Source organism: Acanthochromis polyacanthus, chromosome 6 (genome assembly GCF_021347895.1).
Source record: "Acanthochromis polyacanthus isolate Apoly-LR-REF ecotype Palm Island chromosome 6, KAUST_Apoly_ChrSc, whole genome shotgun sequence".
Lineage (NCBI taxonomy): Eukaryota > Metazoa > Chordata > Actinopteri > Pomacentridae > Acanthochromis > Acanthochromis polyacanthus.
The window spans coordinates 42,891,314-42,917,588 of record NC_067118.1 but is presented as its reverse complement, the minus strand read 5'-3'; the positions used below and the strand labels follow the sequence as shown (position 1 = coordinate 42,917,588).

At 41.1% G+C, this 26,275-nt stretch overlaps 2 protein-coding genes across 6 annotated transcripts; one reads left to right on the top strand and one right to left on the bottom strand.

Annotated features, from left to right (window-relative positions):
* Nucleotides 1-26,275, top strand: LOC110958509 (transketolase-like). Its single transcript, XM_022205081.2, has 14 exons — nucleotides 1-318; nucleotides 1,999-2,116; nucleotides 2,944-3,057; nucleotides 4,705-4,802; nucleotides 11,165-11,356; nucleotides 13,307-13,425; nucleotides 16,219-16,415; nucleotides 16,514-16,678; nucleotides 19,410-19,566; nucleotides 20,315-20,445; nucleotides 20,557-20,640; nucleotides 21,812-21,905; nucleotides 21,982-22,104; nucleotides 25,545-26,275. The coding sequence occupies exons 1-14, from the start codon at nucleotides 212-214 to the stop codon at nucleotides 25,730-25,732; spliced, it is 1,887 nt and encodes a 628-aa protein (XP_022060773.1). The 5' UTR covers nucleotides 1-211; the 3' UTR covers nucleotides 25,733-26,275.
* Nucleotides 8,933-11,156, bottom strand: LOC127534293 (uncharacterized). 5 transcript variants are annotated; one of them, XM_051948996.1, is made up of 3 exons: nucleotides 9,659-11,156; nucleotides 9,451-9,618; nucleotides 8,933-9,156 (listed from the first exon to the last, which is right to left on the bottom strand). In XM_051948996.1, the coding sequence occupies exons 1-3, from the start codon at nucleotides 11,139-11,141 to the stop codon at nucleotides 8,966-8,968; spliced, it is 1,842 nt and encodes a 613-aa protein (XP_051804956.1). In that variant the 5' UTR covers nucleotides 11,142-11,156; the 3' UTR covers nucleotides 8,933-8,965. The 5 variants fall into 5 exon arrangements, with proteins under 5 accessions (XP_051804956.1, XP_051804957.1, XP_051804958.1 ...); XM_051948997.1 differs by lacking the exon at nucleotides 9,451-9,618 and having other exon boundaries at nucleotides 8,933-9,114; nucleotides 9,869-11,156; XM_051948998.1 differs by lacking the exon at nucleotides 9,451-9,618 and having other exon boundaries at nucleotides 9,953-11,156.

Genomic DNA, 26,275 nt, shown 5'->3' with positions numbered 1-26,275 from the left:
CCTCCCCGCTCTCCCTCTCTCCCCCTCTCTGCCTCCCCGTTCCTTCCCTCCCTCTCCGTGTGTCTCTCATGCTGAGCTGCTCCGTCTCTTTTTAACCCCTGCCATCGTCTTCTACGCACCCATCTCCTTCATCCTGCAGACCGGGGACTTTTTTTTTTTAACTCTTCACTTCTTTTTCTCTTCTCGTGCGGCTCTTCGGTGCATCATCCAGATGGAGGACTACCACAAACCGGACCAGCAGACGGTGCAGGCGCTCAGGAACATCGCCACCCGGCTCCGGATCAACTCCATCAAGGCGACAACTGCGGCGGGCAGCGGGTAAGATGAGGGCTGGGCGCAGAAATGAAAGATAAATGTGACAGAAGAAGGCGCGGTGAACGTTCCGGGTCAAGTATTTTACGTTTTCTGTGTTGGAGGATGATTTGGAGACGTGGAGCAGAAATGCGTAACGAGTGTTTCCCGGAGGACTGTGCGCCTCCAGCAGGACGGTGAGCAGGTGGAGCAGCAGGCAGAGTGCTGTGGAGGGGTCGGTTATGTTGCAGATGCAGAATATCAGGAGCTGGTGCTGTTCATGTGCTGTCTGAACTTGTTTTTATCTGTGCGTAAAGATCGCTCAGTGGCGGCGTTTGTGCGCAACTGACGCACTTGACCAAAGCGGAGAGTTTTGATGCATAAAGCGGCACCGCTCGTCATTTTCACGTCGTGCAGTTTTTTAAAAATGTTTAGTTCATTAGAGAAATTCCTTTAATTACATGACGTGTTTGCTTTGCACAGTTTCACCTCCAAACCACAAAACGCAGATGAAATCCGTCGGTAAAAATTCCTGCAGGTGCTCCGCCGCTCCTTTAACCCTTTCCGTGCTCTGGGACCGGTTATGTAACGGAGGAGCAGCGGCCGGATAGATGCATGATCCGGTGCAGCCAGCAGCAGCACTTCGCGGTGCTTGTCAAGCAGCCACCGGTGAACGCACGGACGCGCCTCCTGCCGCGCCTGCGTGTCCCGGTAACGGTGAGGCGGCGTCAAGTAGCGGGAGCTGAACGGAGGAAACGCGTCCGGTGTGTAAAATTAAAACCCGCTGCAGAGAAAGATAGAAAATAAAACGAGATTAGAAGAAGCTGTGTGTTTTTCTGAAGGTGTGGTTTCAGTCTATAAATATTTATAGATCTTACATAGAAATAAGTATAAACTGTGTGCGTTTTTGTGAATATTTAATTTTTCTGCGTGAGATATGAAGCCTGTCAGGACTACAGTGTGCTCTAATGCTCTGTGTTTCGCTCCTTTTTTGTATTTCTGTTCACAAATTTCCTCATAATCGGACACTGAGCTGCAAAGAGTCAGAGTTCAGATCTTAATTCATCTTTTATTTGTCCTTCAGCATAAAGTGCCTCCAAAGCTTCTTCCAAATCATTAAAAATGAATTAACAGTCAGTTCCAGTTTGAATAGCAGGACGTAGAAAACATAATTTAAAGAGATTTGTGCTGCTGAGGAACGGCCATCCATCATCTGCTGCTGGTTTGTTTTGGTTTGTGATTTTCTGATCAGTTTTTATTTCAGGATGGTAAAAACAGAAAGAAGCCCTTAGGAGGCCTCAGTGAGGTATTATCAGCATGCTGTGTGAAATAAAGACAAGAATAACAAGCTAGAAATAAAAATTTGTTTTAATATGTCACAACTTTGAATGATTCCTGGTGCTGTGTTTGTGTTTGCATGAGGGATTAAAAGACAGGTTTCCATGTCCTGATGTGTGTTTGCTGCATTACTGATGTCTGACCTGATTAAGTCGGTGTGAATAGTGTCTTGTATAACTGATGGTTTGGTGTAAATTAACCCACTGGATCAAAGTTGACGAGGTCACAAAGACAAACCCAACATCTGCTTTTTCATGTTTTAACTCTTCTGTCTGTGTCTGCTCAGTATGCTTTTAGAATGCTCCTGTAGACGTGAAATTCTGCCTTTTTTAACTGGATTTCTGTCTGAATCCTGTCGTTCTGTTGCAGTCATCCCACATCATGCTGCAGCGCGGCAGAGATCATGTCTGTTCTCTTCTTCCATTCCATGAAGTACCGACCTGAAGACCCTCGAAACCCCAACAACGACCGCTTCATCCTCTCCAAGGTAACAGATCCACAGATCCACACTGTGTGAGGGCCAGGAGTTACTCTGATGCATGCGTTTATGTATTTATGAGTCATTTATACAAGGCTGCTCCACGTTTATTACTATACTGCTGCTCAGTTATCTGATAAATGAGCTCTGGAATGTTAATTTTGTAGACATGATAATATAGTAGAGAGTGATGAGCAGCACATGGCAGCAGCACATCACATCCACTGTGTAGTCCAGGAGAGTCAGACTCATTTAGTCCAGTCTGGTCTCCAGTAAAACCAGTAAAACCACAGCATAATAACCTCTAAATAACCACCAATCCTAATGGTTCCTTTGTTTTAGTGCAGAAATGTTCACATTTAAGGAATTATCTTTTTTACTAAACTTCATGAACAACCTGAAATTTCTGAAGAAAAATAGGTTAATTTCATCAGCATTCATCCTCAGTTTATCATTTCCTCATTAGAACTTCCAGATCAGAGTGTCTACAAAGGAACACAACATTTAGTCACCTGGAGCTGAACCATGGAGGATTTACTGGAGGATCAGAACCACAAAAAACAACAAAAACAAGACAAAATATTACAAAAACGAGACACAAATGAACAAAGAACAATCTAGTATTTTACTTTATGATCCAAACAACTTGTCATGGTCTAGAAATGATTTTAAATTTATAGTTTACTAATTTCCAATCTGCAGTTAATGTCTTCTCTGTAATTTTTACACTTTGAGGGCCGGATTGGACCCTCTGGAGGACCACTTTTGGACCACGGGCCTCATGTTGGACACCCCTGCTGTACTGTCTGTTTGAACTCTAACCTCTGCCTCTCCAGGGTCATGCAGCTCCGGTGCTCTACGCTGTTTGGGCAGAAACAGGATATCTGAAGGAGAACGAGCTGCTGAACCTCCGTAAGGTGGACTCCATCCTGGAGGGACATCCAGTACCGGTGAGAAACGACTCGTTTTAAAATGTGAAAATATTTTCTCAGTGAAACTTCTGATGTCCACATTTTCAACAAAATTTTGAACATTTTTTTGGTGGGGAAAAAAAAGTATTAAAAAATGTTTAAGGACACTGTTAAACAATGTTCTTAAAGAAAATATCAGAAGTTTTACTGATTTGAGTGTCATCACTTTAGATAATTTTAGGATTTTTTGGAAGATTTTTACTCATTTTTTGAAAATATTTACAAAAATTTTCTTTGCAAATTTGGGGGATTTTTTAAAATAAAACTTTTAAGGGAAACTTAAGGAATTATTGGAATTTTCTTCCTGAAGGTTTTGCAAATTTTCAAAAATTTGGGGATTTTTTTTTTTGCTGGGTTTTGGATTTTTTTCAGACAGGAAACAATTTTTTTTTGTGCCCGTAAATGAAGACAACAGGAGGGTTAATTAGTCACCTGATGTAGTCGTAGTAAAATGTTAAAATATGCAGCGTTTGAGGACTTTAGGATCATCTTACGCTAAAAACAGTTTGAATGTTTCCCATACAGACACAGAGATCATCTCCCACATTAAAACTTTCTCAGATTCTGCCTTCTTCCCTCCAAAGTACTTTATAGTTTCACCTCCTGAAGCTAAACGTGGCTGAGTGACTGTAGGTTCTGTCTGTGTGGAGACATGAGCACGCTTCCACAGTAAACAGACGAGCTGTGTGTGTTCAGGGACACAGTGACAGAAGTGTGTGTGTTCACAGAGCTGCTCTGTCCTCCACACACCAATAATAACTGTGTTCACACCCTGACCCACTCACACTGACCCAGTCTGTGCTGCAGTTTCTTTTCTTGTCCATTAAGAAGTTAAAAATCCAATCCATCCGCTGCTTTTCTTTGCTTGTCTTGAGCTTTTCGTCCAGCCTGAGGAGTAAGATGCATAAAATGTTACAAAAATGAGATGAACAAAACAAAAAATTAGACAAAGGAGTTACAAAGCGCCAAAAAATGGACACAAACGAGACACAAAATGACAAATAAGAAACAAAATGACAAAAAAATAGGCAAAAAAACACAACAGAGACAAAAAGGAAACAGAAAAATGACAAAGACACAGGATGAACCACAAAAGAAGGCAAAATATGACAAAAATGAGACACAAAACAACAAAAGAACAATCTAGTATTTTACTTTCTGATCCAAACAACTTGTCATGGTCTAAAAATGATTTTAAATTTATAGTTTTACTAATTTACAATCTGCAGTTAATGTCTTCTCTGTAATTTTTACACTTTGAGGGCCGGATTGGATCCTCTGGAGGACCACTTTTGGTCCACGGGCCTCATGTTGGACACCCCTGTTTGTCCTTGTTTCATGGGGTGATGCAGGAAAAATAGAAGTTCAATGTAAAAATGAAAAAAATAAATAATGAGCCTCAAATGTAGTTTGTTGTAATATTTTTAGAGGTCCTTCTGTTCATATCTCCTCCTAACATTCTCTCTAAATTACACACATTTGTTGTATTTTCACTCCTGTGTCTGGATGCAGTTGGAAGCTTTTGCTGGTAAAATGACCAATGCATGCGCTGCTTTTCATGGCTGGTCTTGAGCTTCTGTCCGGTCTGAAGATGCATGTTGTGTGTGTGTCTGTGCACGCCAACAGAAGCAGCAGTTTGTGGATGTGGCCACCGGGTCTCTGGGTCAGGGGCTGGGAGCTGCCTGTGGAATGGCCTACACGGGGAAATACTTCGACAAGGCCAGGTAACACACGGACAGTCACGCTAACATTCCACGCACATTAACACAGACCGTACAGAGACACGCAGCAGCCCGGCCTGCATCCGTGCACGTTAAAGCAGACCGTATGAAATGATGCATGACATCACGCACGCTGCAGCGAGCCGTGCAGACGTGTGACATTTCAGCCCAGAGCTTTGGATCAAACCGTCCCTGGCAGGCCGGGTCTGAGCTGACATTTAGGCCGATCTGTTTCACCTTCAGATCAGGATCAACAAAAGCGTCGTCTCAGACCCGCCTCCGAGGAAAGGTCTGGTAGAAAAAGACTTCAGGTGGAGCCGATTTATTTATGAGACACAAAATGACAAAAATCAGACAAAGGGCACAAAACAAAACAAAAAAGAAAAAAGAGACAAATTCTTGAACCTTTTTTTGATGGAAAAAAAAGAAATATTAAAAGAAACGTTTAAGAACGTTCACATAATAATCAACCAAAATCCAGAAAATTTCGCTGGATTTTGGTTGATTTTGGAGAAGATATCAGAAGTTTTACTGATAATTATGTCATCACTTTAGATATTTTTAGGATTTTTTTGGAAAATTTTTACTCATTTTATTAAAAAATATTTACAAAAATTTTCTTGCCAGTTTTGTTGAATTTTTCTTAAAAATAAACCTTTTAAGGAATTATTGGAATTTTCTTCCTGAATGTTTTGCAAATTTTCAGAAATTTGAGGAATTTTTTGCTGAATTTTTGGATTTTTTTCAAATGAGAAAATAATATTTTCCGCTGCCCATAAATGAAGACAGCAGGAGGGTTAAAAGCTGTGATTCAGAAACAAAGCGGTTGATGCGGTTTAGTTTGTGTTTCTGTTTAAACGAGGCCGGACTGCAGCGTTGGGCCGCCGTTCAGCTGATTTTGCTCCATGTGTCGCCTTTGTTCTGCTGTGATCTAGAAAACGCCGCGTGGATTTCAGGCCAACAATAGACGGACAGAAAAACACATTCCACCCACATTCTCAGAGAAACTTCTACAAAAATGTGGTGAAATCTGACTTTCAGGAGCACAGTGTGGCTCATTTCATCGTGGACAGAACGCAGGGGGAGCATCTATCGGTTTTATTTCATGCTCGCGGTGAAGCAGCGGGTCGGGGAATGTCGTATCTGCAGTCTGAGCCGGCTGCTGTCTCTCTGTCGCTGCTTTCTGTGCGCGCTCGATTGTTTCTGCTCTAATAATCACACATGCAGAAGTGCAGTTCCTCCCTCATCGCTCAGCCTCATCCACTCCATCATCTCCTCCTCCATGCTGTGTTTCTGTTGCACTGACGTATACTCAGTAGATGCTGCTGTATGCACCGTGCACGTGGGCATGCATGCTGCGTGTGCATGAGCTTCTCCTCCCAGCAGCATGTCGAGCTGATTTACTGCAAACCGCTGCTCTAGGAAGGCTGCATCACTGGTTTTATAACACAATCTGAAGGAAAAAGGCTGATAAATAGCAACGATTTAACTCCACTTCTAAACAGACATGCAGGAACTTCTCCTGGAGAAGCAGCGAGCATCAGAATCCTCCCAAACAGACTCTTTTGTGCTTTATTAAAATCTGATACATGGATGAACCTGTCTGATGCGTTCATGAGCCAGAAAAGACGCAGGAACTGTTCCACAAAAGAACAGAACGTTTAGTCACAGCTGTCTGGAGCTGAAGCACAGAATTTACTTTTAAAAAAAAAGACAAGAAACAACACAAGTGAGACAAAATATTACAAAAATGAGACGGAAAATAACAAAAATGAGACAAACAACACAAAACAAAACAAAAAATGACAAAAAGTTACAAAGCAACAAAAAAATGTAGAAACGAGACAAAAAATGACAAAACCATAAAACAAAATGACAAAAACGATACACAAAGCAATGAATAAAGCAAAACACAAAATGACAAAAAATGAGACAAAAAACACAAAACGACAAAAACGTGACACAAAAATAAAATCTGACAAAAAACAGTGAAAACCAAAGTTTCACAAAAGCAAGACACAAAATGACAAAAAATGAGACAAACAACCCGAAACAAAACAAAAAATGACAAAAAAGTTACAAAGCAACAAAAAAATGTAGAAACGAGACAAAAAATGACAAAACCATAAAACAAAATGACAAAAACGATACACAAAGCAATGAATAAAGCAAAACACAAAATGACAAAAAATGAGACAAAAAACACAAAACGACAAAAACGTGACACAAAATAAAATCTGACAAAAAACAGTGAAAACCAAAGTTTCACAAAAGCAAGACACAAAATGACAAAAAATGAGACAAACAACCCGAAACAAAACAAAAAATGACAAAAAAGTTACAAAGCAACAAAAAAATGTAGAAACGAGACAAAAAATGACAAAACCATAAAACAAAATGACAAAAACGATACACAAAGCAATGAATAAAGCAAAACACAAAATGACAAAAATGAGACAAACAGCCCGAAACAAAACAAAAAGAGAATACAAATTCAACAAAACACTTATAAAGCGACAAAAAAATGGACAAACAACAAAAATTGGACGAGAAAATTATTCCAGTGGCACAAATAGGACAAAAATTGACAAAAACAAGAAACGAAACGACAAAAATCTGACAAATATTACAAAATGAGACAAAAGAACAAAAGAACAGTGTGTCGACTGGAAGCTTCTTCTTCACTGGTAAATACAGAAACACAACAGGAGGGCAGTGTTTATGTGACGGGTTCTGAGAGGAACCGCCTCGTATCGATCCGTTAGTCCACCTCACAGACGGCGGCTGGAAGGAGGAGGAGGATCCATCATCGGTGTAAGAACACTCTGGCTGTTCATCTCCTGCATGAGTACCCTGATCTCTGACGGACTGCTTTGCTTCCATCTACAGTTAGGCCCTTATGTATTCAGACACTGACACAAGTTTAGTTTTGTACCCGTTTAATGAAACATATTCCAGTCATAGTTCTATAACGGACATAAAGTTCAGACTCTCAGCTTTCATTCAGACCTGATGAAGGCTTTATGAGTTTCATCTCCTTAAGATGTGCCACCCTAATTAAAAGGGAAATATCTCCATCATGGTCGAGGAATACCCTAAAATGAGGTGAGCATGTCGTTAAAATCCACAAACGTGGCCAAAATATGTCACAAATGACATAACGTCGTCCAGAACGACTTAAATTTATCTAAACTGAATCACAACTTCTCTGAAATGATATAAACAGCGCAAGAATTACAAATTTACATAAAAATGACGTAAAATCGTCCAAAATGACAGAAAATTTAATCAAAATGACTCGAGATTTGTCTGAAATGACTCTAAATGAGCCTAAATTGAAATAAATAAATTACAAATTAACCCAAATGACATAGAATTGCCCAAAATGACATCAGATTGGTCTGAAATGAGCCATAATACGTCTAAAATGAATCTCAGATTTTCCAAAGAGACACAAAATCAATCTAAAGAGATCCATAAGTCCAAAGTTACAAAAGTGTCCAAAATGACCCAAAATGACTCTATAATAAATCACAAATTGTCCAGAATGAGCTAAAATTGTGAACCCAAAGGCAAATCTAGACATGACAAATCCTTCATTAGAACCAGGAAAACTCTTATTATAAAGTAAATGTTCTACATTTTAATAAAAACGTCCCAGGAGAAAGAAACCAAATTCATAATGGAACTAAATTATTCTGAGCTACGTCTGCTTAATCCAACACCTGCTTCTATCATCTTGTATTTGAACATTAAACTGCTGCTGATCTGAGGAAGTTTCAGTCAGATTATTCTCTGATGGTTTAACGTGAGAAGATGTCCCTCTGGAGCCTTCACAGATCAGTCTGACCGCTTTCTGTTTTTCCCCCTCTGGTCTCACATCTCTCCCTCTTTTCTCCCCTTCTCTCCATCTCTGTGGAATTCCTCTCTTCTCTTTCTTTTCTTCTCTGTTCTTTGGCTGCCGTGTGTTTTTTCTCTGCACACGGAGTTGGAATGCGTGCCGTAATGCGACGTGTCTGGCCGATCTTCCACTTTTAATGAGAATGTGTCTGTTTGACTGGAAAGCTGTCAGGAGGGGTTACACACCGGGGGGAGGACGGGGGAGGCTGGGAGAGGACGGGGGAGCATGGAGGGTCTTTGTTTAGGTGTGAGGGTCAGCTGTCACATCAGCTCCTATAGGAGGAATCAGAGGACAGGAGGCTGGAAGTGGAACCAATAACTACAGCTCCTCCTTTCTCTGGTCTTCTCAGTGGGTGTTTCTGTGAGATCCTACCTTCACTAATCATCAGATCTACGTCTCTGTGTGTGATCCTACCTTCACTAATCATCAGATCTACGTCTCTGTGTGTGATCCTACCTTCACTAATCATCAGATCTACGTCTCTCTGTGTGATCCTACCTTCACTAATCATCAGATCTACGTCTCTGTGTGTGATCCTACCTTCACTAATCATCAGATCTACGTCTCTGTGTGTGATCCTACCTTCACTAATCATCAGATCTACGTCTCTGTGTGTGATCCTACCTTCACTAATCATCAGATCTACGTCTCTGTGTGTGATCCTACCTTCACTAATCATCAGATCTACGTCTCTGTGTGTGATCCTACCTTCACTAATCATCAGATCTACGTCTCTCTGTGTGATCCTACCTTCACTAATCATCAGATCTACGTCTCTGTGTGTGATCCTACCTTCACTAATCATCAGATCTACGTCTCTCTGTGTGATCCTACCTTCACTAATCATCAGATCTACGTCTCTGTGTGTGATCCTACCTTCACTAATCATCAGATCTACGTCTCTGTGTGTGATCCTACCTTCACTAATCATCAGATCTACGTCTCTGTGTGATCCTACCTTCACTAATCATCAGATCTACGTCTCTCTGTGTGATCCTACCTTCACTAATCATCAGATCTACGTCTCTCTGTGTGATCCTACCTTCACTAATCATCAGATCTACGTCTCTGTGTGTGATCCTACCTTCACTAATCATCAGATCTACGTCTCTGTGTGTGATCCTACCTTCACTAATCATCAGATCTACGTCTCTGTGTGTGATCCTACCTTCACTAATCATCAGATCTACGTCTCTCTGTGTGATCCTACCTTCACTAATCATCAGATCTACGTCTCTCTGTGTGATCCTACCTTCACTAATCATCAGATCTACGTCTCTGTGTGTGATCCTACCTTCACTAATCATCAGATCTACGTCTCTCTGTGTGATCCTACCTTCACTAATCATCAGATCTACGTCTCTGTGTGTGATCCTACCTTCACTAATCATCAGATCTACGTCTCTCTGTGTGATCCTACCTTCACTAATCATCAGATCTACGTCTCTGTGTGTGATCCTACCTTCACTAATCATCAGATCTACGTCTCTGTGTGTGATCCTACCTTCACTAATCATCAGATCTACGTCTCTGTGTGTGATCCTACCTTCACTAATCATCAGATCTACGTCTCTGTGTGTGATCCTACCTTCACTAATCATCAGATCTACGTCTCTGTGTGTGATCCTACCTTCACTAATCATCAGATCTACGTCTCTCTGTGTGATCCTACCTTCACTAATCATCAGATCTACGTCTCTCTGTGAGATCCTACCTTCACTAATCATCAGATCTACGTCTCTGTGTGTGATCCTACCTTCACTAATCATCAGATCTACGTCTCTGTGTGTGATCCTACCTTCACTAATCATCAGATCTACGTCTCTGTGTGTGATCCTACCTTCACTAATCATCAGATCTACGTCTCTGTGTGTGATCCTACCTTCACTAATCATCAGATCTACGTCTCTCTGTGTGATCCTACCTTCACTAATCATCAGATCTACGTCTCTCTGTGTGATCCTACCTTCACTAATCATCAGATCTACGTCTCTGTGTGTGATCCTACCTTCACTAATCATCAGATCTACGTCTCTGTGTGTGATCCTACCTTCACTAATCATCAGATCTACGTCTCTGTGTGTGATCCTACCTTCACTAATCATCAGATCTACGTCTCTGTGTGTGATCCTACCTTCACTAATCATCAGATCTACGTCTCTCTGTGTGATCCTACCTTCACTAATCATCAGATCTACGTCTCTGTGTGTGATCCTACCTTCACTAATCATCAGATCTACGTCTCTGTGTGTGATCCTACCTTCACTAATCATCAGATCTACGTCTCTGTGTGTGATCCTACCTTCACTAATCATCAGATCTACGTCTCTGTGTGTGATCCTACCTTCACTAATCATCAGATCTACGTCTCTGTGTGTGATCCTACCTTCACTAATCATCAGATCTACGTCTCTCTGTGTGATCCTACCTTCACTAATCATCAGATCTACGTCTCTCCGTGCAGCTATCGGGTGTTCTGCCTGCTGGGGGATGGAGAGCTGTCGGAGGGCTCGGTGTGGGAGGCCATGGCCTTCGCCTCCTACTACCAGCTGGATAACCTGGTGGCCATCCTGGACATCAACCGGCTGGGCCAGAGCGACCCGGCTCCTCTGCAGCACCACGTGGAGAAATACCAGCGACGCTGCGAGGCCTTCGGGTGAGGAAGGGGGAGACACTGGGGAAGTTAGGGTAGTTTGTCTGTATAATAGGCCTTTAGTGTTTCAAGGGTCAATATATAACTGCCGGACTTTTTGTATCATAGTCGACATTTTAGCTGTTTTCAGGTCTAGAACCAACATGGCCACCTATAACCAAACACCACATGACATTTTAGAGAAAGATTCTTCTAAATATTATAAATACAATTGAGTAAAACTGAAATTGAAAGTTATTTATCAAGATATTGTGGTAAACCTGTTGACACTTGACTCACACACTATATTAAATATTATATACCAACAGACTGATAATGACCAGAAATGACCACAGAGACACACAAAATGACCAAAAAAGGCTCAAAAAGACACAAAACGACGACAGGAAAACACAAAATGACTCAATGAGACACATAGTTATCATATAGAGATATAAAAAATCACTACAAAAAATTACAAATAAACAACACAGACAAGCAAAATGACCACAAACACCTTAAATGACCACAAACAGACTGAAAACGGACACAAAGGGGTGCAAAATGACCACAGAAAGACGTAAAATGCCCACAACACAGTCTCAAAATGACCAAAAATGAAACACAGTGAGCACAAAGACACACAAAACAACCACAAAAAATCATAAAAATGACCACAAAAATGCACAAAATGACAAAAAAAACATAAAAATGACCACAGAAAAACACAGAATGGCTCAGTGAGACAGATAATTATCATATAAAGGCACAAAATGATGGGAGAAACACAATAACTACAAAAAAATTGCAAACTGACCACAGAGACACCTAAAATGACCACAAACAGACTGAAAACGAGGACAAAAATTAAACAAAACAACCACAAACAGACTGAAAACGAGCACAAAAGTGAACAAAACAACCACAAACAGACTGAAAACGAGCACAAAAGTGAACAAAATGACCACAAACAGACTGAAAACGAGCACAAAAGTGAACAAAATGACCACAAACAGACTGAAAATGAGCACAAAAATGAATAAAATGACCACAAACAGACTGAAAACGAGCACAAAAGTGAACAAAATGACCACAAACAGACTGAAAACGAGCACAAAAGTGAACAAAATGACCACAAACAGACTGAAAACGAGCACAAAAGTGAACAAAATGACCACAGACTGAAAACGAACACAAAAGTGAACAAAATGACCACAAACAGACTGAAAACGAGCACAAAAGTGAACAAAATGACCACAAACAGACTGAAAACGAGCACAAAAGTGAACAAAATGACCACAAACAGACTGAAAACGAGCACAAAAGTGAACAAAATGACCACAAACAGACTGAAAACGAACACAAAAGTGAACAAAATGACCACAGACTGAAAACGAACACAAAAGTGAACAAAATGACCACAAACAGACTGAAAACGAGCACAAAAGTGAACAAAATGACCACAAACAGACTGAAAACGAGCACAAAAGTGAACAAAATGACCACAAACAGACTGAAAACGAGCACAAAAGTGAACAAAATGACCACAAACAGACTGAAAATGAGCACAGAGAAGCAAAATGAGCGGGTCATGTGATCTGGAATGAACACGCTTTCTTCAGAGGTGTTTTTGGTGGAAAGGGATTTCTGGGACACAGATACGATTTGTTATTTTCCATAACGATGTAGTTTAGGTTTTACTGAACAGTATCAGCCACAAGAATGTCCTTCAAGGTGATAAAATGACATCTCAATTAACCAGGCAGAATATCCATGACTGACTCGTTCCTGCTGCTGATATGTGAGGATTTGTTGCCTTTGTTCATTTTATATCAATAAACAAACATCGTTAACTTCAATGCACAGATCTGAGGCATTTATAAAATATAAAGAAAAAGGTGAAGGGCTCTGAGTGGAAAGTCAGGTCATAAAAAGAGTAAAATGAGTTCTGGATCTTGTGTGTTTTTCTTCCAGCTGGCACGCCATCATCGTGGACGGCCACAGCGTGGAGGAGTTGTGTAAAGTGTTGAGCCAGCCTCGTCATCAGCCGCTCGCCATCATCGCCAAGACCATCAAAGGCAAAGGAATCCCAGGTACAGAAACCAGCGGCCCACGCTGTGTTAGATGAGCTATCTGTGCGTTAACTAGGTGATGATGGTGTGAGCTGTAACGGGTTTTACTCACTGTGGGCTCATTTTTAGCTCCAGTATAAAGTCCTACACCTCTGTGGAAACAGAACAAACATGACCAGAAGTAGAGGGAACCTAAAATGTTTTCTGTGCAGTAATAACGCCATAAATCACACAAAAAGAAAAGCTGAATTTATTTATTTATTAATATGTTGTGACCTACTACTGCATTATTTACAGTCTGAAGCGAGGTTCTCGGGTAAACAGGATGAATTCCTTTTCACACTTTGATGAGGACAGGGACTGTCAAAGCTGTAGTAGTATTTATTTTTAACAACTTATTTAACCATTAAGTGGGTCAAAAATGAGCCGGTGATGTCATCTTTATCATTTCATATTCCAGCTATTCCTCAGAAAAATGTTTTTATATCATTCCAGTTCAGTTTTTAAGTTACCTTTTTATTTTTAAAAGAAGTGTAATATTTGTGTTACTACCCCAAGCTCTTTATCAGTGATAATATCATACAAGAGGTGATACAGTGCACAAATCTGGAGGGAAAAAAATAGAAAAATGGCAAGAAAACAGGTACTGACATCCTTCTAGTGCTGTTCTGTTTAATATTCTTCTTTTCAATCATCAAAATGTTCTAAATCTGTTATAATATGAAAAATAAACATGTTTCAAACATGAAATCATCCTTGTGAGGACAAAAGAATTAAATAAAAATGATTATTTTCATCCAAAATGACATGAAAACACGTCGATTCTTAAACGGATCTTATGGAAGAGTTTGGTGTCCGACCACTGGAGCATCTAAGAGTCACACAGAAAGAAAACCTCAAGTTGAATTTATTTATTTTACAATAAAGGGAAGGAAAAGTTGGATCCAGATCTACAGCAATCATCCCACAGGTATTAGAGAGACGAGAAAGAATGTGAATCTGAAATCTATGGATGTTTCACCGCTTAATTTAAAAATATGTGGGCAGATCTAAACACGGCCTGCAGTTCAGCCGGAAAGCTCCCCAGTTTTGTCTCGTTACCGTCGGTCGCAGCCGAATCACCGATGAGCTCAGAATTTTTAGTTTTTGACCAAATCTGTTGAGAGAAAACAGTTTATTTTGGATGATTTTTAAATGAGACACGTTGAAGAAATATTAGAACGTTCAGCTAAGATTTCTAGAATTTTCCAGTCGCATCAGAACGTCACAGATAAGTCGTTTAATAACTGTTAGAAAGATAAAAATCTCCCAAATGTTTCTCCTTTAACAGTTCTGGCTCTGGTAGAGGGTGTCACTTTGAGAGGATTAAACTTTGCTCTCAGGATAAAGTTTCTTACCGTGTTCCAGAAAGCTGCTTCTACGTGATGACTAAGTGAAACAGCTGACTGTTGATAATAGTTTAGTCAGAAGTTTTCTCAGCCGTCAGTGTGGAGGGGCCCTAAACTCGACATAATCCCGGCAGCGATTCCGTCCTCTCGCTGCTGCAGCTTGGTAATCCCTCAGAATGTGGAGGATAAAGTCCAGCAGCGTCGTGTTGTGATTAGAGCGAGTGTGTGTTTGAAGAAGAGACGTAAAGAAAAGGAGCGTTGTTGTAACAGAAAGCAGGGGCAGTATGTCTTTGTTTACAGAGGATTTTCCAGAAATCGTGGCCTCTTGACTCCAACCTCTGACCTTCTGAAGTCGCTTGTTGTGGCCCAGTGAAGTGGAAGTTTGTTGTGAGTGTGAACGCTGCATGAATGTGGAATAGATCATGAAGGACACACAGAGAGCTTTAGATTCACGTGTAAAGATCATTTAACATTCACTGAAGGATGTATGGACTTCTGAATAAGGACAGGACACGTTGTGAATTCAGAAGTGCCTTATACATCGTGTGGCTCGCTGTTTTTACAATTCTACAGGGCAATAAAGTGGGTTAGCATGTATATTACTGCATTACATGTAGAATGCCGTGCTGCTATCTCACAATCATCCAGAAATCTGTAGCAAATCTCCACATTTGTCCAAAATGACTAGAAATTTGTCCAGTGTTTGCTCAAAAAATCCTCTTTTCCTGTTCAATCTGTCCAAAATGAGTCAAACATCTAGGATGGCTTAGAAGGGTTCTAAAAATGACTAAAAACAATAAAAACACGCCCAGAATGACTCAAATCTGACCTCATAAAATAAATGCATTCTCAAAATTTGTCAGAAATGACCTGAAATATGTGCAAAATGACTAGAAATTACTCAAATTAGTCCAGAAGTTGCTCAAAAAAATCCTCCTTAACTGTTCAAACCCTGTCCAACATGAGTTAATGGTCTAGGATGGCTGAGAAGGGTTAAAAGAAACGACTAAAAATGGGTCCAAAATGACTTTAAAATGTCTTCATACTATTAAAAATTTCTTTAAAAAGTAGGAGTTATTCCCAGTTACATTTTTCTAAACACTGGTGGTCCTCAGAGGTGGATTTGTAGCAGGATCACAATCAGCTGATGTTGTGTTCACTGGTTGTCATGGTTACAGTGATGCCGTGCTGCTATCTGGTAATGATACAGAAATCTTTAACTAATCCATGGATCCAGACTATAAGCTGCATCACTGCCAGAATCTGATCATTTGGTCCTTGTGTCATTTCTGAGCTTCACTGGAAATTTCATCCACGTCCATTCGTCTGTTTTAGAGGACTGATGCAGACAGACGGACAGACGTACACCATCTGTATGTCCAGTTTGTACCGGTCCTCAGTCAGTGAATGTGTCTCTGTGTCTCAGCTGCTGAGGATAAGATGGGCTGGCATGGCAAACCGCTGCCTAAAGACATGGCTGAAGGAGTGATCAAGGAGCTGCAGAGTCGTATCATCAGCTGCAACAAGCGCCTCTATCCTGCTCCCCCCAACGACGACACGTCACCCGTCAGCCTCCGCAACATCCGCATGCCCAGCGCTCCGAGCTACAAACCCGGAGACAAGGTGGGACTTCACACAGAATGTAGCATGAGTCATAAGTTCAGTAGATGGAGCCGCGTCGGTGCACCTAATCATCAAATAATCTGATGTTGTGTGACCAGATCGCCACCAGGAAGGCGTACGGCATGGCGCTGGCCAAGCTGGGCCGCTACAACGATCACGTGGTGGCTCTGGATGGAGACACCAAGAACTCCACGTTCTCCGAGCTCTTCAAGAACGAACACCCCAACCGCTACGTGGAGTGTTACATCGCAGAGCAGAACATGGTAAGGACGAGACGCAGGGAAGTGTTGGTAAAACGACAGCATTAGGATTAAAATACCTTAAAAAATATATGCCTTAGAATTAAAAAATATGCCGTACAATGAAATATATACCTTAGAATTAAAAATAAGCCTTAGAATTAAAAATATGCCTTACAATGAAAAATATACCCTAGAATTAAAAAATATGCCTTAGAATTAAAAAAAAATACCTTAGAATTAAAAATATACCTTAGAATTAAAAGTATGCCTTAGAATTAAAAGTATGCCTTAGAATTAAAAAAATATGCCTTAGAATTAAAAATATATGCCTTAGAATTAAAAATATATGCCTTAGAATTAAAAAATATGCATTAGAATTAAAAAATATGCCTTAGAATTAAAAAATGGATTAGAATTAAAAATATGCCTTACAATGAGGTGTAGAACAGTAAAGATCCCTTATGTGGGACACACACACACACACACACAGGCGTGTTATATATATTTTTTATGTCGACAAAATTACAGCATTCATCTAAACCAGAAACTGTAAAAACTGAAAAATATCTGAATTTTGTAACTTTTCAACCTGTCATGAGCTCATCATGTGTGACCTCAAGTTCCATCAGGAAAAATGACTAAATCTAAGTGTAAAATCACGATATTTAACCTAAATCATTTCATTCTACACGCCTCATTTAGAAATTCAACAAAAATAAAGCAATTAAAGCATCAACCAGATTCTGTAAAAAGCTGAAAAAGTCTGCGTTCTTTATGGTAACAGAGACTGGAGCATCTGAAACGCTCTGTGTTGTTCGTTACACAAAGTCTAGCTGTATTCAGCTGCATAACTGTCATCATATAGTGGATTCCTTCAATTCACTTTTATTTATATAGCGCCAATAACAGTCAGATTGTCTCAAGATGCTTTACAGAACCCATACACACGTGGACAAAATTGTTGGTACCCCTCAATTAAAGAAGGAAAAACCCACAATTCTCACTGAAATCACTTGAAACTCACAAAAGTAACAATAAATAAAAATTTATTGAAAATTAAATAATCAAAATCAGCCATCACTTTTGAATTGTTGATTAACATAATTATTTAAAAAAACAAACTAATGAAATAGGGCTGGACAAAAATGATGGTACCCATAACTTAATATTTTGTTGCACAACCTTTTGAGGAAATCACTGCAATTAAACGATTTCTGTATTTGTCAATGAGCGTTCTGCAGCTGTCAACAGGTATTTTGGCCCACTCCTCATGAGCAAACAGCTCCAGTTGTCTCAGGTTTGATGGGTGTCTTCTCCAAATGGCATGTTTCAGCTCCTTCCACATATGTTCAATGGGATTCAGATCTGGGCTCATAGAAGGCCACTTTAGAATAGTCCAACGCTTTTCTCTCAGCCATTCTTGGGTGTTTTTGGCTGTGTGTTTTGGATGGTTGTCCTGTTGGAAGACCCATGACCTGCGACTGAGACCAAGCTTTCTGACACTAGGCAGCACATTTCTCTCCAGAATGCCTTGATAGTCTTCAGATTTCATCGTACCTTGCACACTTTCAAGACACCCTGTGCCAGATGCAGCAAAGCAGCCCCAAAACATTACTGAGCCTCCTCCATGTTTCACCGTAGGGACAGTGTTCTTTTCTTCGTATGCTTGGTTTTTGAGTCTATGAACATAGAGTTGATGTGCCTTACCAAAAAGCTCCAGTTTGGTCTCATCTGTCCAAAGGACATTCTCCCAGAAGCTTTGTGGCTTGTCAACATGCATTTTTGCAAATTCCAGTCTGGCTTTTTTATGAGTTTTTTTCAGCAGTGGTGTCCTCCTTGGTCGTCTCCCATGAAGTCCACTTTGGCTCAAACAACGACGAATGGTGCGATCTGACACTGATGTACCTTGGCCTTGGAGTTCACCTTTAATTTCTTTGGAGGTTGCTCTGGGCTCTTTGGATACAATTCCAACGATCCGTCTCTTCAATTTGTCATCAATTTTCCTCTTGCGGCCACGTCCAGGGAGGTTGGCTACTGTCCCGTGGGTCTTGAACTTCTGAATAATATGAGCCACTGTTGTCACAGGAACTTCAAGCTGTTTAGAGATGGTCTTATAGCCTTTACCTTTAAGATGTTTGTCTATCATTTTTTTTCGGATGTCCTGGGACAATTCTCTCCTTCGCTTTCTGTTGTCCATGTTCAGTGTGGTACACACCTTTTCACCAAACAGCAGGGTGACTACTTGTCTCCCTTTAAATAGGCAGACTGACTGATTATGAGTTTGGAAACGCCTGTGATGTCAATTAAATGACACACCTGAGTTAATCATGTCACTCTGGTCAAATAGTTTTCAATCTTTTATAGAGGTACCATCATTTTTGTCCAGGCCTGTTTCATTAGTTTGTTTTTTTAAATAATTATGTTAATCAACAATTCAAAAGTAATGGCTGTTTTTGATTATTTAATTTTCAATAAATTTTTATTTATTGTTACTTTTGTGAGTTTCAAGTGATTTCAGTGAGAATTGTGGGTTTTTTCTTCTTTAACTGAGGGGTACCAACAATTTTGTCCACGTGTGTATGTCTGACCACCAGAGCGATCCTCAAGGCGACAGTGGCAGGAAAACACCCTTTAACAGGGAGAAAAGCCTTGAGCAGAACCGGGCTCCTGACCCAAACAAACAGCAGACTGTCTGTTAAACGCTGCGTAGCTTTTCAGCCCTCACTCTTGTTCCTCTCCACCTTTCCTCCAGGTGAGCGTGGCGATCGGTTGCGCTGTTCGGGATCGTAACGTGGTGTTCGCCAGCACCTTCGCCACCTTCTTCAGCCGAGCCTACGACCAGCTCCGCATGGCCGCCATCTCCGAGAGCAACATCAACCTATGTGGCTCCCACTGCGGCGTCTCCATCGGTCAGTCTGCGTCTTTTTAACGCTCCAAGCCTTCTTAGCTTTGGTGAAACAGCTCTGATGGCTTTACAGTGAGTTAGTGGAGGCATTAGGAGGGACTGTTATGCTGGTATGAGCACGGATAAATATGACGATACTGATTGAAAATTCTGACACATTTTGTTGGCATAGAAGCTTCTCTCCTTTCACACACAGTGAAAAGATATTCCATTTAAAATAAACTCACATCCTCATCGACCTTTCACCCGTAGATAGAAGCAGTCGCACCGTTTTCTGTCACTGCACCTTTTCCTAAAACTCAGTTTGGCACAAATCTGGATTGATTCAACCCGCTGAAGTTAAACTCTTACTAATAATAAAGGTGCACAGTGCATGTTTAAACAAAATAATCTGTTCTTGGAAGATGAATTGTTCTTTTTTTTGTAGTTTTGCTGCAGTGGGTTGAATCTCTCCTCACTGTTTCTCGGTTTAAATTCCTTTTCCACCTTCTGATCCTCTGTGCTCTTGTGTTTTCCATCTTCCTCTCCTGGTCTCAGCTCTCCTCCTGTCCTCCCTCCTCCTCTCTGTCTCTGTGTCATGGAGGTGATGGCAGACCTCTTCCTCCTCCTTCCTCCCTTCCTCCTCCTCCTCCTTCTCCTCCTCAGGTACATTGCATGCCTCCCCTGTTTCCGGACTGAATGCATGCCAGTCTGCTAGAATTTACTTCTGTGTGCCTTTCACTTTGCCTGACTCTGTTTGTGGATGTGTTCAGGTGAGGATGGACCTTCTCAGATGGGTCTGGAGGATCTGGCCATGTTCAGAGCCATCCCCACGGCAACCGTCTTCTACCCGAGCGACGGCGTCTCCACTGAGAAGGCTGTGGAACTCGCTGCCAACACAAAGGTGCTCGAAATGACCTTTAAAAGCCAGAAAACAAACCCTTAAAATATGCAACACTCTGTGTTCTTCTGTCTGTAATAAAGAGGCATGTGGATAATTTCTGGTTTGTTCCAGGGTTTGTGTTTCATCCGAACAAGCCGCCCAGAGAACAGCATCATCTACAACTGCAACGAAGACTTCCACGTCGGACAAGCTAAGGTTTGTAGACGTGTTTTTACCAAATTATCTGTTTATTTTTCCACTTTTTTCTGCTTTTTTTCCCCTCCTCATTGCTGCAATGACCTGCTGTAGACAGAGGTATCGTCTCTAATAAGCTTCTGGCAGCTCCTCTGGATTTTAGTCCATTCCTCATGAACAATGGTCTCCAGCTCTCTAGCAGAATGGAGACCATTATTCTTGTGGTGTGTCTTCAGAAGCGGTGTCCATCTAGAGGATCTGGCATTAAGTCCTTCAGCACGGAGTGTGTCCACAGAAACATCAGTTCCTCTTCCAGCCAGATCTTCCTGCAGGTCCTTGGCAGTAGGTCGAGGGTTCTGGTCCATCTGTCTCCAGGAATCTTGATGTTCTCTCTGGCAGCTTCTTTTTTCCACCACGTAGCGTAGCCACAGTACCGGTGGCTTTGAACTTGCCAATGATGCTTCCAACAGAGTCTCTGGGAACATTCTGGAGCTTGGAGATCTTCTTGGACGCATTTCCTTTCTGGTGCAAAGCAGCTATCTCCTCTCTAAACGTCAGAACATCTCTCTGGTCTGAACCATGCTAGGATTGACCCAAAGTGTTTCCATTTCACAGACATGAGTATTCCTCAGTGTTTAGCATGTGTCACCGTTGGATTCACCTCTAGATGTAGACATACAGGTGGATGGATTAGAGTTCTACTGCAGTTATCAGCATTGTCTATAGGGAGTTGAATCATTTTGAATGGAACTGTAGATACACTTACAAGACCATGAACCCAAACACACATCCAAAGTGGTAAAGAAGTGATTAAGTCAGACTAGAATGAAGGTTTTAGACTGCTCTCCCCAAAGTCATGACTTGGACTCCATGAAGAACCTGTGGATTGTGCTAAAGAAACCAGTTTGTGTGAGAAAGCCAACAGATTTAGCTGAACCGCACCAGGAGTAGTAAAAAAAAAAAAGATCCAACCAGAAGCTTGTGGATGGAAAACAGAAGCATCAAAGGACATTTAACCAGATATTAATATTGCTGTATGTGTATTTTTTGACTCATTAAATATCCAAAAGACCAGTTAATAATCAATAAAAGAACCAAACTGCATGTGTTTCAGTCATTCATTATTAAAAATCAGGAGTGTAAGGAGACTATCATGATCTATAAAAACTCTGTTTCTTAACTTCCTGCTCAGGTTGTGTACAAAACCAACGACGACCACGTGACTGTGGTCGGAGCAGGAGTGACTCTTCATGAGGCTCTGGCTGCTGCTGATATGCTGAAGAAAGGTAACAAAAGTTAACATGAAGCAGTTTACAGTGCATCACGTTTTATGTGACGTCGTGTTTCTCTTCCCTCCATCAGAGAGAATCAACATCCGTGTGATTGACCCGTTCACCATCAAACCTCTGGACCACAAGACCATCATCGACAACGCCAGGACCACCAGAGGACGCATCATCACCGTGGAGGACCACTACTACGAAGGTCAGCACAGAAAAGACTCGTTATTTTTAGAAAACAACAGAACAATAACCAGATTTCACCAAATTATCTTCTTAAAAAATCCTAAACCTGCAAGAAACATGCCTTGCAAAGCTTGAAAAATCTCTTAAAGGTCCTTTTTTTTCCTTGCGTCATTTTCATTAAAATCATTTTATATTTCTTTGATGTATGCACACTGGCTATTTTCATCAAATATTATAAATGCATTGTCACAGATTGGTAAATGAACTTTTTAACCTCCGTTTCCACCATTATTGCTGCTTGTTACTAGTTTTAAGTTCACGTGTCGACCTTGAAGCCCTGTGAAGTTAAATATTCCACAGGTGATGATCAGAACGCTACATTCTGTTGCATTTCATAAATATATTGGTTTTATTTAACATTTGTCTGCCATCTGCAGCTTTAACAGGGAAGCTTTAAGTAGCATTAGCATTCTGCAGCTGCTTGCGTGTTTGTTGTGTTTGGGAATCGACTCATGAATAAAAATGCCAGAAGCAGCAAAAGCAAAGGACAAAGGTCCGTCTGCAGACAGAAGCTGTGAAACGGTGGGAGGAAAAAGAGGAAGAAGATGGAAGGATAGGGACTCTGTGAATGGCAGAGAACCGGGGTGAAGGTTTTGTCTGTTAGGGAAAATGTAAGACAAAACAAAATGTAAAATAGATTTAAAAACACTATACGGAGGGGGAAGGGAAGAGAAGAGGAGGAGTCTGTCTGTCTGTCAGGCTTTCTTAATTTCAGCTCCGGCCTTTGGGCTCCATCTGACCTACATACAGCGGCATCATGGAGAAAACACGCATCCAGCTCTGCGTCCTCTCGTGTGTTTTTGCTGTCTTAAATACAGCGTTTTTTTTAGCTCCTTTCAGATGGCATCGGTGCGTTCGTAATAGAGCCAGAGAAAAAAGGGAGATGACACGGTTTGTAGAGCTCTTAACTCGCTGAACCTCGAGCGTTCTCTGGACGTTTTTACTCACTGTAGAAAAAGTCCTGCACCTCTATGAGAAGAAAACCACCACGACTAGACGGGGAGAGAGGACATGTTGGTGCTGCAGTATGCCAAAATTAGAAAAGGGGAAAAAAGTAGAATTCCTTTATTTATTTGACAAATAGTTTCAACATGTGCAGTGTTTTCCCGGGCGCCCACAGGTGTTACCGATGGTGGAAAAGAAATGGAGGCTCTACATCATCATTTCTAATTAGTTTCTATAAGGGCTGTTTTTGATGCGGATTAATCCATCCTCATAAATCTGATTAAATATTTTAATGCCTTTAACCCCTCTGCAGCACAGAATGAGTCAAAATCCATGAAGCTAAATTTCTAGAATAAATAATTTTGTGATGTCTTGATATTAAGTTTGTATTTTTTAAAACAATTTAGGGTCCAAACCTTAATATTTAAATTGGTGAAACTGCATTCTATATAGTATTTTAAGTCTGTCAGGTAAATTCATATGATGTAAGTTGTAGGGTGTTATGCTCACTGTGCAGTCAATTTAGTCATATACATATATGTGATTAAATTAAATATATATAATGTTATAAATATATATATGTGTGTGTGTATAGTCCCTTCTTTCTTGAGTCTATTGCCAAATAATATAGATAAAAATGAATGATATTCAATCATGATTAATTGAAGTTAATCCACAGCAACCCTGTGATTAATCTGATTAAACATTTTAGTCATTCAGCAGCACTAGTTTCAGCACTTGTCTCCTATCTACACTGCCTGCAGTTCAGCCCAGTTCCATTGTAAAGTCCTATGACTCTTGTTGTATGACTGTTGGTTACTGCTGAGTCCATAATGACTGCTCAGTTTATTTTTGTTTTTTCACAGAATTTGGACAGAGCAAAAGTTGTATTTCTGTCAATTTTTACAATGAGACACATCGAATGAAGTAACTTTAAGCTCATAATTAGATAATTTTCCTGATTGGACCACATTTCATGGAAAAAGATGTTTCTATCTGTTTTTGCTGATAAATGGTGTTATTTGGGATTTTTTTAAGCCAGCATTCCTTTCAAACCTGCTGTTGGGTTCAGTATGAAGAGGATGGCATTCGACTGTACTCTGAGAGAGACTTAAAAAATACTGAACACATCCTTTAAGGGGGTGAAAGTGTGAGAGGAGAAGTGAGGAAGTGGAGGGAGGGTGGCGTCAGACCTGTCAGTCCACATCAGATCTCTGAGCAGCTCAATCGCCCATGAAGGTGTAAAGAGATTGAATATGACAGAAGAGGGCAAAATGAAAAGAAGGAAACATGTAAAGAACAGACTAAAGAAGATCTCAGTGTTGTGACAAATTTAAGATAACAGTACTGAGTGTAAATGTGTGATTTGGATGAATCAGAATCAGCTTTAATGGTCAAACAGGGAATTAGGTTTCAGCAGTCGGTGTCATCCTAGAAATATGGAAAGAGAATAATAGTTTAAAAAGAACCTGAAGAAAGACGGATGGGGGAAACAATAGTAGTAGTAAAAATGATTAACTTGATTAATTGGGTCCTCACATCCTTGCAGACCGGCTATCCCACGCATGTCCACCAGGTGGCGCTGACATGAGTGTATATCGGTGTATGGATGTGATGAGGGCTGGACTCTGATCACACATGTAAAGTTTGAGGCAGATTGGAGCATGTAGAGGCTAGTCAGTTAGCACTTCCTGTTTTTGGCTGCGTTCTGCTGGTCGCCATTTCCACGCCCTCAGACATTTACGGAGCATTTTAATCCTTTTTGATCATCCATGCCTGCTGTACGTCCTGGCCAAATTTCAGCTCTCTCTGGGGATTTCCCGTTTGTGTTTATAGCTTTTGAAAAATGTCCAAAAATGACACAAAATCGTCCAAAATATGACACATAATTCAAAATGGCCGACTTCCTGTTGGCTTTTGGGTATTTGTGCAAGAGGCTTTTCTGTGCGTCCTGACGACTTACATATGCATGAAGAATTTCATAGCTGTAGGTGAAACGTGTTTCAAGGGCTATTCCAGGGGGCGCTATTGAGCCATTCTGCTAAAATATCAAATTTTTCACTGGTGTTTCACGTTTTCAAGTATTTCTATAGCATCAAAAATACATTTCTTCCAGCTGACATAGTATAATAATAAGAGGGTTTCAATAGGTTCCTCACATCGCTACGTGCTGCTCGGACCCGAAATATGACACAATATATACAGATATTTACAATCTAGAAAGGAACATGTAGACACAGTAGTGCAACATGATGATTGCTAGATGATGACACAGTGCAAAAAGTACTGTACATATCCATCAGTTTACTGTACAGGTATGGAGGAATGGCTCAGCTGTTTATCAGGGTGAAGGCAGGGGGGAAGAAGCTTGTTCCTGCTGGTTTTAATGGAGCACAGTTTATATGTAGGGTGAGCGGGGTCTCTAACTAACTAACCTGTTGACCCCTCACTCAGGTGGTCTGGGCGAGGCGGTGTGCTCGGCGGTGGCGAATGAAACCGGCTTCACCGTCCACCGCCTGGCCGTTTCCCAGGTGCCCCGGAGCGGCAAACCCCAGGAGCTGCTCCGGATCTTCGGCATCGACCGCGACGCCATCGCCCAAGCAGTCCGGAAGGTTCTCAGCAGCTCGGCCAACGCCAAGTAGCCCGGCGTGGACGGCAGCGGGACCGGTGTGGCGGTAAAAACGACTCTGTGGCGAACCGCTGGTCGCCATGGAGACAACAAACAAAGAAATAAAGCAACACTGATGGATGGGCAGCACTCACGCTCTCCTCCTCTTTAAACAGTCTAAAGGTAACATGGTTTCTCTCCTAACTGTCGTCAGTGTGGTCCGACACCCCCCCCCCCCCAGGGTTTTACCCCTTCTTCCAGTTTGTGAGTTGAGTAAAGGCACCTCCTCCTTCCCTTCACCAGCACCTCCTCCCTCCTGTACCTTCCTACCTCTGAGAAAGTTCTGATACTGCTCTTAGTGTTTCAGTGAAAAGCAGTGAACGTGGTTTGGAGTAAAAGTCTTTTTTTTTTTTTAATCATTTCTGTGGAACCAGCGTTCTGAGCGTCTGTAAATCCCACCCCCACTAGAGCCGGCCGGGTGTGGAGGAACTCTGGTCTGTTTGAGCACTGGCTGTTTTTAACCCTTTCTGATTTGGATGGGACTGCTTCACACCAATAAAGGGATGGTTTCTTCACA

What these genes read in the sequence shown, in the direction of transcription:
- LOC110958509 (XM_022205081.2), top strand. Translation starts at nt 212, where the DNA reads ATGGAGGACTACCACAAACCGGACCAGCAGACGGTGCAGGCGCTCAGG. An exon ending in ACCGCTTCATCCTCTCCAAG is followed by an intron (nt 2,117 to 2,943) that starts GTAACAGATCCA and finishes CTGCCTCTCCAG; the next exon opens with GGTCATGCAGCTCCGGTGCT. An exon ending in CCACTGCGGCGTCTCCATCG is followed by an intron (nt 19,567 to 20,314) that starts GTCAGTCTGCGT and finishes GGATGTGTTCAG; the next exon opens with GTGAGGATGGACCTTCTCAG.
- LOC127534293 (XM_051948996.1), bottom strand. Translation starts at nt 11,141, where the DNA reads ATGATTAGTGAAGGTAGGATCACACAGAGAGACGTAGATCTGATGATT. An exon ending in AGATCTGATGATTAGTGAAG is followed by an intron (nt 9,619 to 9,658) that starts GTAGGATCACAC and finishes TGATTAGTGAAG; the next exon opens with GTAGGATCACACACAGAGAC. An exon ending in AGATCTGATGATTAGTGAAG is followed by an intron (nt 9,157 to 9,450) that starts GTAGGATCACAC and finishes TGATTAGTGAAG; the next exon opens with GTAGGATCACACACAGAGAC.